The 13,059-nt window shown below is 42.8% G+C and overlaps 1 protein-coding gene across 10 annotated transcripts in view; it reads right to left on the reverse strand.

Annotated features, from left to right (window-relative positions):
• Window positions 1-362: 362 nt before the first annotated feature.
• PKNOX2 (PBX/knotted 1 homeobox 2) overlaps window positions 363-13,059 on the reverse strand; it is a 623,477-nt gene continuing 610,780 nt past the window's right edge. For all 10 annotated transcript variants that reach the window (XM_050921671.1, XM_050921661.1, XM_050921668.1 and 7 more), the window contains one exon: window positions 363-2,812. In XM_050921671.1, coding sequence (XP_050777628.1) covers window positions 2,586-2,812 — 227 coding nt within the window. In that variant the 3' untranslated portion in view covers window positions 363-2,585. The remainder of the gene's footprint in view (window positions 2,813-13,059) is intronic.

A 13,059-nucleotide genomic window follows, 5' to 3' on the forward strand; every position in this document is an offset into this window, starting at 1 on the left:
CACCTCTCTGAGTGGCAGTAGCTAGGACAATGAAAGAAATCTTTCATTGACCTAACTGCATCTATCGCAGGAGTTAGCTCAGCATACCTACATCGTTCTGGGGTGTGTGTGAATTTTTCAAACCCATGAACACCGTAGCTATGTTGTCCTAACTTTGAAGTGTAGAAAAGACCAGACTCTCTTGCCTGTTGCTGAGGGTATTTACCTAGGATGTAGCGACACAGGTCCAATCCCTGCTTTGAATTAGAGCAGGGCCTGGACTCTGCAACTTCTATCCCACAGCTGAGTATCTTAAGCATCAGGCTACTGGCTTTTGAGCGGTTGCTCTCAAGTGTGCAAATTTCAGTTTGCTTGTGTTCTTATTTTCTGGCTGCCCTAATTCCACTGCATTTTCAAAGGGGAAATGTGATCAAATTATGGCATGGAAAGGAAGCAAAATGTATTGCTCTATACCACTGATTATAAATAAGCTTGTTTCTTTCTCAAATTTCTATTAAACCGTTCAGTTTTGCTCATTGTAGGGAGGAACACATTCATTTCAGGAAGTCCTTCCTCAGTCTCAGTTACTGACTGCTCTTCAAAGGTGGAATATAGAGGTCCCCAGTTGTTTTGCTAAAGGTCATTCTCAGCCTTCACGATAGTGCCATCCAAGGGTTGTCACTGAAATTGTTCTCCTGCAAATGGACTGAAAGTTCATTCAATTAAATTTTATGGATAACACAACCATATTCAGTTCTACCATTTAGTGTGTGGCGAGTGGAGGTGTGCGAGTGATGTTTTGGGGTGAAATCTCTTTCTATCAAGGGGAGTTTATTTCCTTCCCACTGTGTGAATACTAGAGAGCCTTTGTTGCCATTTCTGTGATTATATTCATAATCTGATTCTTATTTGTTTATTATATTTGTATATATGTTAGTCAGCTCAGCAAATGTTTCTGATCTCAGGAAAGTCTTGGCTGTGATTAGTTTTGCCAGTGCGTCATGAAATGTTTTCTTCCTCAGTCAGTGAAGAAAATTTGTATGGTTCTGACCCATCCTACTGCTATTAAACACGCCTAAGGCTATGTCCACACTGCACTGTGCTTCCCAGTGTGGCTAGACAGATACTTGTACCTGGGGTAGTACAGGTGGCAGCTTGAGCTAGCCACCTGAGCGTGTGCCAAGTGGGTTTGGGTGGGTGTGTACTCAGGTGCCTAGACTGTGTCACTATCCCTGCTACCACAGCTACACTGCTATTTTTAGCCCACTAACTTGAGCAGAGCTAACAAGTGGCTGGCTAGCCAAACTGGGAAGGACACTCCCTGCTGCAGTGTAGCCATTGCCTAAATGACCATCTTATTTCAAGTTGGCTTTTCATCAATCTCTCGGCAGAATGCTTTACATGAGAGGGATAGTTGGTGGGGATTCTAGATGAGAGCTGGAAGTAACACAAGGAGCATTTTTATATTTTACCAGCTGGATAGCATGTTCAGCTATCTCAAAAAACCTTTTCCTAGTTCAGCAATCCATGAATTCTCAAAACCAGGAGATAGCATAGCAGAATATGAGCTTGCTTTCAGCATTTGAAATCTGACAACGTTTCAGATGAACAAGGCAAATTTAGCATTTTTTGCTTATATTTCATTAAAACATAAGAATGCCCAATCATTTCTTGATCAGTTTCTGAATATTTGTGATCTTTTAAACATTCTTTGTCATTTGACATTGCACCTATAGCCTAAGAAATTTCACTAACTGTATCACAAGCAGAACATTCAATAAAAAGTTTCTAAGTTTTCGTTCTCCTACAAAGGCTGCACAGCTCACAGTCTGGTGCCCAATCAACAGACCGTTTTACATGAACATGTGTGTGTCCCCTCTGTACTTCCTGGGGTTTGTCACTCTGTATAGGAAGAAATGGAAGTCTGAAGAACTGACATTCATTTAATCAGCACTAATCAGGAATCTAAATGGATCCAGCACTAAAGTCTTTCAATGTTCAGTTTTAAATTCTGACAATTTGCAAACTCTGATTTCCCTACATTTAGATATTTATAATCATTACAATCTTTTACTTAAAAAAAGCATCAATCCTTTTGTATCTATAAATCTTTCATAAATGCAGTGAAAATGAAAACAGACCTGCCTCTCACCTGCATGTCAAAAAAAGGCATTGCATGATAACATCCATCAAAGACTCAGTCATACAGAAAACAGCTTGCCCTAAAAACACTTTTGTTCTTATCAAAAACAACAACAACAACACCAAAAAAAAAAACAACAAACAAACAAACAAAAAAAAAAACTGGCCACAATATGTGCCTTGTAAACATGTGTCCTTCACTTAAATAATAACCCTGCACATTCTACTGGTCTCTTAAATGTGCACTCCTGTCCACAGCTGCAGTGTATTGCAGGCAAGCAGGACACTTTGTAAGGGTATCACTACTTGATTTTGTCATACATAATTTTTAAAGCGATGTGAGGGGCTTGTATGTCAAAGATCAGGGTTCCTCTAAAAATTCCTCAGGCTGCTGATTTAGGTAGGGAAACAACTTTCCGGGAGGCATCTGCTCTACCATAAATCAGGGAACCTTCAATTCTTTGTTACTCCAGTGAGTCACTGTGCTCCAAGCCAAGGTCACTGACATTCGTTGTCTGGAGCTCATCGTTATCTTCCTCCAGTTCTTCTTCTTCTTCTTCCTCCATTTCATCCTCCTCCTCATCTTCTGTTCCATCAAGTGAGTCATCATGAGCTGCCATCATGGCCTGCTGCATAGCAATGGTAGCATTATCGGAAGACAGGGACTGCAGATTGTCCATAATTAAGGAGCCTAAAATAAAAACAACACCTGATATAAATAATTACATTTGCAAATTTACTTTGCGGAGGCAACAATGCCATCTGACATCATGTTGCTTTACCACGACTGCTGACTTGCTATGGAGAGATCCACATTGGTTGGCATTTGCCGTACCTCCCATTCAATACAAGATGTGAAAATCAAACTTTCTCTTTAACCTAACACATTTTCTGTCGGAATCACAGAATTACACATCAGTATTTCCCATAAAACAACACAGCATCTGAATGTTCAGTAATAAGTTTGAATCTAACATATTAAGCGTGGACAATACTACTCTTAATGCATGGCATTTTTATCTGAGGAGCTAACAGAACTTTAAAAAATGAGTGCATACATGTTGAAGCTGACGTTTCACAATTCTGGAGATTTTATGCTTAGTGGATTAATTTGCATATTTTATTACATAAATGATATAAAATGTCCTAATGACCAGAACATGAACCTGGTAAAACTGAAGCCTGGAAGGAACTTTGGGAACATAGGAACTTCTGGTGGATAGGTGACTCTGACTGTTTCTTGAGGCTCTGGCCCTTGCTGCTCCTTGTCTAAAGACTGGACAGAAGGGCTGTGATTGGGTTTCTGATACTAGCCCTTGATGGCGGCTACTGCTTCCCCGGTCTGGGAGGGGGATAAGGCTGCTTCCTGCCATCAGCTGGGAGATGCTCTGGCTAGGCTGTCAAATGTCTAACTGGCTGCTCATTGCCTGATTGGGACATGCTGCTCTTACTGCCAATCCCTGGTTCCAGCTCAAAGATGTCTCTGGCCAGGGAGAAATGACTCTAGTGTCACTCTAGCCATACCTCCAAGTCTAATCATGGAGATTCCCCCCTAGAGCCACTCTTCCCATAGAGATGAAGCTGAGAGCATCTCTGCAGTTCTCAAGGAGATTTAAGTTCCTCCAGAGGAGCACTTCAGAAGGCAGCTGTACACAGGAGCCTTCTAACTAAATCAAGCGTCTTAACAGATCTGTGTGCACCTAGCATCTGACAGTGCTGCCAAATCTCACAAATTTAGCATGAGTCTTTCAATATTTGATGTTATTCTTGAAGCCCCTTCTGCTGGAGTCATAGCAATATGTGAGAATCAGTTTTCATTCAAATAAAAAGATTCTAACCTTCATGCTTGTGAAGAAACACCTGACAATCTGACCCAAGAGCACTCAAAAGGCTTAGGAACCAGGAGGCAAATAAAAAGACCCTGACTTTTTATTTGATGGTTTCCAATGTCATGATTTTTAGCCAACCTCATGATTTGGGAGGGGGCGCTCATTTGTGATTTTTGAATGCTTAGGTTGATGATACGGCATTGGACACCTCCAGCCCAAGAGACAAGTCAAGGTTTTCTGGGGTCAGAGCTCCCACTGACTGAGATGCTGTGGAGTAGTAGTTGACCAGAAGCACTTAGGCACATGTGTATGGTTGCTTGAATAATGTCAGGCATTTCAGACTCTATTCCCAGAAAAGCTATGCACTCACGTCACCAACTTGCTACTTCTTTACACTTTGCTAATGTTTCTCTTTTAAGCAACACTTTACGGTTATTATTATTATACATATTTATAACTGCCCACCACTTCAATATCTGGAACACAATATCTACCACCAACCAAAATGAGCCAGATCCTCAGCTGGTGTAAATCAGCAGAGCTCCACCAAGGTCAACAAACCTGCACCAATTTACACCAGCTAAGGATCTGGCTCAATATCATCCCCAAAACACTGGGAAAACACCGACTAAACATCTCCAAGACTAGGAATGCTTAAATAGCAATCTGTGTTACTAGAGCAGAATAGTGCACTAAGTACATTTACACCTGGTACAATACTGGGAGGAGTTGCAAACACCCGTGAGGATAAAAGAATCAAAAAGTGATAAAAAAAGATGGAGACATGGGCTGAAAAAAATTAATTAATAATTAAAAAGAATTGGAAAAATGCATCCAATACACCTGGGGAAACTAACCAGAAACACAGAGACCAAGACAGGATGCTGTCAATACGTTGCATTAGTAAAATAGTTGTGCTGAAAATGGAGGCCTGAATTTTGCCATTTGCTCCACTTGAATGCAGACAGTTCTGGAACGGGTTCTCTGAAGTCCAGCCCAGGGTCAAAACTCATCTGCTTCCAAGTTTCAAAGAGAAGGGGAACCTCACTGTACAGATGGATGGACATTAAGGGTCTAGAGAATGACTTGCAGGAAAAAGCACAAATAAGCTGCCATTTCTGAGAGACAGGCTAACAGACTGGAAATATCTACAAGGTATTAACACGATGGAGGCAGAGAAATTACTTGGTGCTATTCAAGAGATTTAACTAGGATAAAATGGATGAAATTAAGACAGGGAAAATTTAGGTTCCACATCAGACAATTCTTTTCAGTGAGATGGATTCGGTATGAAACAGTCTCTGAACGCAAATGAAGCTGGCCCCATTGCTTGGGACATTTAAAATAAGACTGGATGGAATACAGGGAAATGGCCTGTAAGGAACAACTCTGTATTGCACCCCATCCTTGAGCTGTGCACTGGATGACCTAACATGTCCTTTCCACCTCTAATTTGTAGGACTGTATGATTGCCATGCAGTCTGCAGTCAGTGGGGAGCCTAAACAGAAAGTGGTGAATCTACAGACTGCTCTAAAAGTGGGGACCTACAGCCAGAGGGGCTGGATTTCAGACTTAAGAGGCCTTGTTTCCTGCTCCTGTGAGCATCACCTTTGGTTCTGCTAGCCAAAATGTATCTTCTGAGCACAGTTGTCATGGTGGGACATCAGGGGGTAGTCTCTGAGATAACTGGGGCCTACACCAGGGCAGGTTTGCAAAAAGGGGTCCAGAAGGCAAATGAAGTATGGCAGCATCCCTGGGTTTTGGGAAAAGGGAGGCTAACCTCTACTGTACTTCCATCTCTAAGCCTTCAAAACTCATTAGTAAAGCCCCTCAAAAATCCATAAGAGTGGTTTAAAAATCAGGAGTTTTTCAAGTTTTCACGTTTTCAAGCTTTTCTCCACAACCACAATTTACTTAAAAATAAAAGGTGTGGAGAGAAGGCTGAGAGTCTCATCTAAGCACGCGCCTCCATGAGCTGCGGCTTTAAGAAAAACACCTAATACTGTGAGACACACGATAAAATCATGAGCGCTTCAAGGCCTGGCAACACTGAATGTTATGCCTCACTGCTTTTCCTTCATCTTCTCTCTGTTTCTCACTTTCATTTTTCACATTGTTGCACTTGGTGCTTATTTTAAACCCTATTTTGTAAATGTCTCTGCATCTCATTCTCCCCTTTTCCCACCTGCTTCTTCTCATCTGGAGACGTATGACTTTTAATACATGGGCAGTTGACCTCAGTGTTTGCTGCTCTTCACTTCACTTAAGGTCAAAAGCAGTAATGAGTAAAGAAACACCCCTCCACCCCAAAATCTAATTAACACACACACAGAAAAGTCTTGCAAAACAGGTTGTAAATCTCTGGCTATTTGAATTATTCATTGTTTAATCTGTTTTCAGAACTTTAAAACATACAATACTGGGAAAGTGAAACTATTCAAGAAAAGCAGTTAACACAGCTGGGGGAGCATCCCGTAGCCCCCATATTCCTCATTTATATATAATTGTGATATTGCATATAAAGCAGGGCATGTGAGGTATCAGGAGAAAGGTTATGATCTACTGAAAGTCACTGTTCTATCTAAATATATATATAATTAATGCATATGAAGTTATGAGAATGGTGTTGTATGGTTATCACTAAAATATGCTGTGGGTTTTGGAGACGCCCAGATACCAGCTCTCCAGAGACAATGACAAGGGTGGGTGCTGAACAGACATCACCAGCCATTGTCCAGCAGGGGAGCTACAAGTCAATGACCACACCTGTATGAGGCCACACCAGGGGAATTGCTCAACTTTGCTTGTCTAGGGACTCAGCAGTGCCCACCACACATGCCTGGACTTGTGTTCTCCAAGCACATGGGACAGAACACAGGGGTCCCATGCTTGGCCTTTCTCCTTCCCCCACCTATGCTGCAAGCAACAAGGACACTCAGAAGACTGAAGACCCCAACAGAGGAGACTGGCTCAGGTCTCAAAGGTGAAACCCGTGTACTATGAACTGCAATATCAAGGTTAATCTAGATGTTTCCCAGTCTAATAGAGTTCTGAGTTTAGACTGCGTTCTTATATTTTGCCTATCACTTAAAAATCTATCTTTTGTAGTCAATAAATTTGTTTAGCTGTTGAACTTTACCAGTGAGTTTTCGTGGAGTCTTTGGCAAACCTGCTCAGATTTACAGAGGCTGGCATATATCCACTTTCCATTGACCAAGTGGTGAACCAATTAATAAATTTGAACTGCTTGTCTTGAGAAATGTACGATGGTATATTCCTGAGGTGCAAGGCTGGGAGGTGGGGGGATTTGGCTGGTGCCTTTCTCTGCGTGATTCATGAGTGGCTCTGGGAGCATTCATGCAATCTAGCTGGGTGTGGGGCTCCACATGTGGTTGTACTGAGTGATAACAGCACCTGGAGGGGATTGCTGCTTGTCACTAGCAAAGCATTGTGAGAGACAGCCCAGGCTGGAGAGTTAAGGGGGCACAGAAGTCCCACAGTCCCATGCTGCACCCCGGGGATCCTGTCACAACAACATCTGCTTGAATTATTTATAGCAGCAGCTTCCAAGAGCAATCTGTATATACGTAATATAAGTGAAGTTTAGAGGCAGTGCCGCTTACAGCACCTCAGAAAGAGATTTTAGTCTAATAATGACAAGAAATTTTAAGAGGTTATTTTGTTAAATTTTCTTGTTTTTATCCAGTTGAAAAATCAATGATTTTATGCAGTTTATGTCCCTATATGAATTCTCAGTGTCTCTCTGACTCAAAGGGAATTTCATGATCCTAGTGATGGTTTACGAACTTGGAGCAGAAATTAGTCACCAGTGGATAAAGTGCCTTGGTGATGGCCCATTTGCATTTTGCAATGCTAAAACTTCCAGTAGAAAACCATCAGAGGCAATTGCAAACAACTGAAACCATGTGAGGGTAAGAACGGAACTTCACAACAAGACAGGGTTTCTGGGACAAGACACAAAAGGCTGTTTTCAGTATAGCACAGGGGAAGAGAAGCACTCTGTATCCACTCACTGAGGAAACCTTGTGAAGCAGTAGCGTTTTCATGGAGTTTGGATCCTGGTAGTCTGAACTTTGGGAGGAAAACTTAATCTATTAGACACAGGTTTTCATTTTATGATTTTGTTTCGCCCACAAAGAACAGTGATAGCAAGCATTTCTTGCCTGGTGTTTGCCTGTTCCTAAGATTAAAGCCTCCCCTGTTCATGTGTTCCATCTGGCAATGAGGATTCCCTGAACTCTGGCCTTAAAGGCTATTTGTTTCCCTCATTCTATTTTTTTCTAGTAGAATATCTGTTCTTCCTTAAATAACGCATCTTTTGGTTCATTACAAGTGCTATGTGGTTTACAGGAGCAGTGGTTTACAGTAAAACTGGTAAACCTCCTTTCGGGGGAGAGGATCTGGGATTTCTGTGAATAGCCAGTGACAGGGGCTGTGAATGTGATTGGGTGGCAGGATACCTAGGAATAAGATGATGCAACACCTAAATTCACTTGGGAATCCAGCCCTTAATTTCCCTGTGACTCAGCTCCCCATCAGCAAAAATGGGAATAAAAATATTTCTCTCACAGGGCCGTTGTGAGGATAAACACTTTAAATATTGAGAGGTGCTCAGTGGGGCTATCTAAATTCCATAGAAAGATCCCTTCAGTCCCCATCCAGGGTCCTTTTGTCTAGACCATATTTCCTTCTAGCAGGTAGTGTTTCAAATGTGATGAGCAAGTTGACCTTAGGCTGATCCCAAATGGCAAAAAAAAACAATTCGCCTCTGAGTCTTTTTAAAACAGAATTAAAAATTGGTTTGAGGTCTTCTAATAATATTACAAATGGTTGTTTAGCCAAAGCAGATGTTTTATTCCAAGACAGAAGGGATCTTTGGGAGCATCTAGTCTGACCCCTTGCATAGCACAGGCCAAAAACCTGCCTGAAAATAATTCCTAGGGCAGAGCTTTTAGAAAAACATCCAATCTGGATTTTAAAATGGTCAGTGATGCCACAACACATCTTAAATTGCTCCAACAGTTCATTACTCTCAGGGCTGGTCTACACTAGAGGGGAAAATTGATCTAAGATACGCAACTTCAGCTACGTGAATAGCGTAGCTGAAGTCGAAGTATCTTAGATCAAGTTACCTACCGTCCTCACGGTGCGGGATCGACGTCCGAGGCTCCCCCTGTCGACTCTGCTACCGCTGTTCGCGTTAGTGGACTTCCGGAGCCGACAGGAGCTCGTTTGGGGATCGATATATCGCGTCTAGATGAGACGCAATATATTGATCCCCGAGAAATCGATTGCTACCCACCGGTACGGTGGGTAGTGAAGACGTAGCCTCACTGTTAAAAATTTTAGACCTTATTTACAAGCTACATTTGTCTGGCTTCAAGTTCCAGTCATTAGATTATGTTGTACCGTTTTCTGCTAGACTGAAGCACCCATTATTAAATATGTGTCCCTCATGTCGGTACTTACAGACTGTAATCATCCTGTGTGATGCGGGACAACTTATGTTAATCCACATTTCTCTAGATGGCCACTAATTCTGTGTTCCTTATTCACTTGGGTCCAACAGGAAGACACTTGGAACTGGGACTAGAAGTGCTGAGTGCTCATAACTGCAACTAAAGTCACTGCTTTAGTCCTGCTCAGTCCTGCCAGTAGTAATAGATTGTGGACTGGAGGAATGAACACGGGGCTGGAAGTCAGGTAGTCCTGAAATCTGTCTTTGATAAATCACTTCATCTCAGTTTTCCCATCTGTAAAATGGGGTAAATAATACACTCATAACATCAATGGAGTTGTGAAGACACATTCAATACTGGTTGAGAGTGTCAGATATCACAATTATGAGCACCATAGAAAAGCCCAACAGGAAATTAATAATTTACTATTTAGTGCAGGGTTTGGATGGTGGCACTAGATAAGGCAGGGGCCACACATGGAATGGTGAGAATGAAAGGAAATACTGAATAGCTGGCTCATTCCCTGAGCACAGTCCTTTCTCTATACTGAATGAGGCAGGGTCCTGTGGAAAATGAATATGTGATCGTGTAATTAAAGACTATCATATTACATATGCACTGGCAACCTCAGTGCTGACACTTTCAGTTTAGGGCTTACTTTATATTACACTATCCTGTTGGCTGTTTTCCTGTTACATCCCCAGCATGTGAATTTATCCATCTTATGCTCACCCTCACTTATGTTGACCAATATGTAACTTAAACCACTATTTCATCACCTTAATATTTGTCTCTGGTGCATTTTAAAAACTAGTAACCTGTTTGCTACTTAGGGGAGTTGGAGTACTGAGGCAACTAGATCTATTGGATGGGGTACTAGACTTGGAGTAAGAAGTTGTGGCTGCTATTTCTGGCTCCCTTTGTATAATCCTGGGCAATTTACTTCCATTCTCTTTTCCCTCCTTCCACTCTTGTCTGTTTAGAGTGCATCTCTCATGGTATCTTTGCTAGCACCTAGCACAATGGGGCCCAATCTAACCTGAGAACTCTTGGAGCTACTTTAATAGAAATAGCTAATATTTGTTGCAACTTAATGCTGGTGTCAGGCAGACTTTACTAAAAAAATTATGATAAGGAAGTGGTCTCAGAGCTAATGGCTACAACAATAGGCAAATTAGCAAACTGAGGATAATAACACTTTTAATGTTAAATAGTTTGAAAAATCTTACCCTACCATCCTACGGGTCTGATGTTGGAGAAATACTAAAATAATGTAGTGAAATGCCCATATTAAAAATGTCCCAGCATTCTACAGGAATGGCCAATAATACTGAAATATATTGTGACATACTGATATAGCCAGAGCCAGAGGTTAAATAAAAGGAAACAGGTTGCTCCCAGTCATCCCCCTCTCCACTGACTGGAGTTACGCTCCTATGACCTTCCCATTCTCCTTGGCTAGCAAAGTGATGACTCCTAACCAGCGGAGCTTCAGGGAGCAGCAGGAGATATTGGTGCGTGGTTGGGAGACTTTCTGGGGCTCCCAACATTCCTTGAAACACACAGAGCTGTAGTAGAAAGAGCCTGAGACATGAGGCCAGGTATAAGGTGCCTGGTAAGACCCAAGACCCGTACTAAAGTCAGGTCCTGCTGATAAGAGCAAAGTTAGGCTCTGAACAAAACTCAGGCCCTGTTACAAAACATGTCTGCTTTCAAGTTCACAGAACCTGGCAAGAACCGGGCTAAGAAGTGCTAGGCACTGGACACTTGCATAAACACATTCCAGAAGGTGGTTAACCACTGGCTCTGGCTATATCAGTATGTCACAATATATTTCAGTATTATTGGTGTGTGTCAGAACACCTTGATACAAGGTTATGGCGTAAACACACTTACTGAAGATGATGCAAGGACATGCTGACCCCTCTTAAAGATAAGATCAGAATGACGGGCTAATGGATAGAGATGTTTTGATCAAACCAACAGGTAGAAAGTAAAGGGTGGCAATTACCCATGTCAGAGGAGCGGTATGTAACATTTGTATCAGTGTATAAAAGAGGGGTTGCAGAGGGTTGGCTGGCCGAGGTGGGAATGGAAAGTCCTGCAGTTCACTGAACTGGTCCACTGTAATGGGGATACATGTGTTGGTGGTCCTGTAGAGTCTATGTGATACTAGGACTGTGCTTCATCAATAATAAACCTGGCTGACTGTCTTTCCACTGAACCTAGTCTGTGGTCTTCTTGGGCAGTTCAATCCAGGTCTGTTGTCAGCTACCTGCGCAGAGCTGGCATAGCGCACAGTCAGAACACACACATAGCCAGCAACTGACAACAAAAGCAACAACTGAGGGGAGAAAAGGAGACATCTCAGTTGAGTGTCACCAACTCACCTTTTCTCTACTACACAAAAATCATTCTCCAGCCAGTTTCTCCTTCCTTCCAAGAGGGGAAGGCAACTCGCAGTTCTCTCCCTTCTTGAGAGAAAGGCAAATAAATGATATATCATACACTACACTATGCAAAATCTCTTGCAATTTTAAAATCTTCTGCAATACAGGAACCAATGGCCTCACATATAGGTAAATCAGGAGGAGTGACAAGAGATGTCTGCAGTATCTTTGGGGCACTCAAGATTCACTGTCTGGAACCATGTCAGCTACATCTCAGAGTCAACAATATCAAGTCAGCTGATAGACCTAGCAGAATTTTCATGGGTACTTGGTTCTCATTCACTTTCAGCAGAAGATCGTTGAACGATGAAAGAAGCAGAGTCTCCATTAAGTACCTAGCCTACGTTGTGACAGACCACAGCCAAGCTAATCTGAAGAAATCAGAGTGCTTTGAATATTTATAGAGTTGCTTTGACATCCCATTCTCACAAACTTCCTATAGTTATCAACATTACAAATGTCTAGAAAGGTTTCTTGAACAAGTGCCTTACAATAAACAGCTTTCTAAGAAAAACTGGCAACCCATCCTCCCAAAGGGAGACATTAATGATATATTTTAACCCTTGGGAGGCTCAGCTTGACCCCTGGCTCTGTGTTCTGCTAGTGCAGGAAGACGCACGCTGTCCCTGGGAGGAAAGTGTCCAGGAGCAGATTCAGAGACTGTGAGCAGCCCCGAGGGAGTGAGGAGAGTCATGATTTCAAGTGACGGCCCCTCGAGCTTTGAGGAGGATGGCAGTGTCCCTGGATGGCCACCAACTGCCTGCTCAGAGGAGGAGCCATGTCTGGGGTGGTGGGGGATACAGTCACATGTTTGATAAGTCAAAGCCCTGGAAGAAGAGCTAGAGTGACCAGCAGGATGTGAGGTGCCACCCCCGGGAGCGCTGGGAGAGGGGAGACACCATTTTATAGGAGCTGGAGCCAGCCACTGAAGGGACAGAACTGGTGTGGGGGAGCTGGTGAGTCCCAGGCCTGCATGCAGGGTCTCCCTGAGAACTGGCCTCCAGGTGCCTGGCAGCAACATCCCTCATCTTGGTGCTTTCATTCCTCAGGAGAGCGCCCAGCATTCAGGGTTTTGTGGGAAAATTCCCTCCCTAGCCGGGCGGCGTGAGCCCTACAACTCCACGTGGCCAGTGCTGCTTTACTGCTCACTCGGGGCTGCCTGCCTGCTGGGAGTGGGG

Source organism: Gopherus flavomarginatus, chromosome 13 (assembly GCF_025201925.1).
Source record: "Gopherus flavomarginatus isolate rGopFla2 chromosome 13, rGopFla2.mat.asm, whole genome shotgun sequence".
Lineage (NCBI taxonomy): Eukaryota > Metazoa > Chordata > Testudines > Testudinidae > Gopherus > Gopherus flavomarginatus.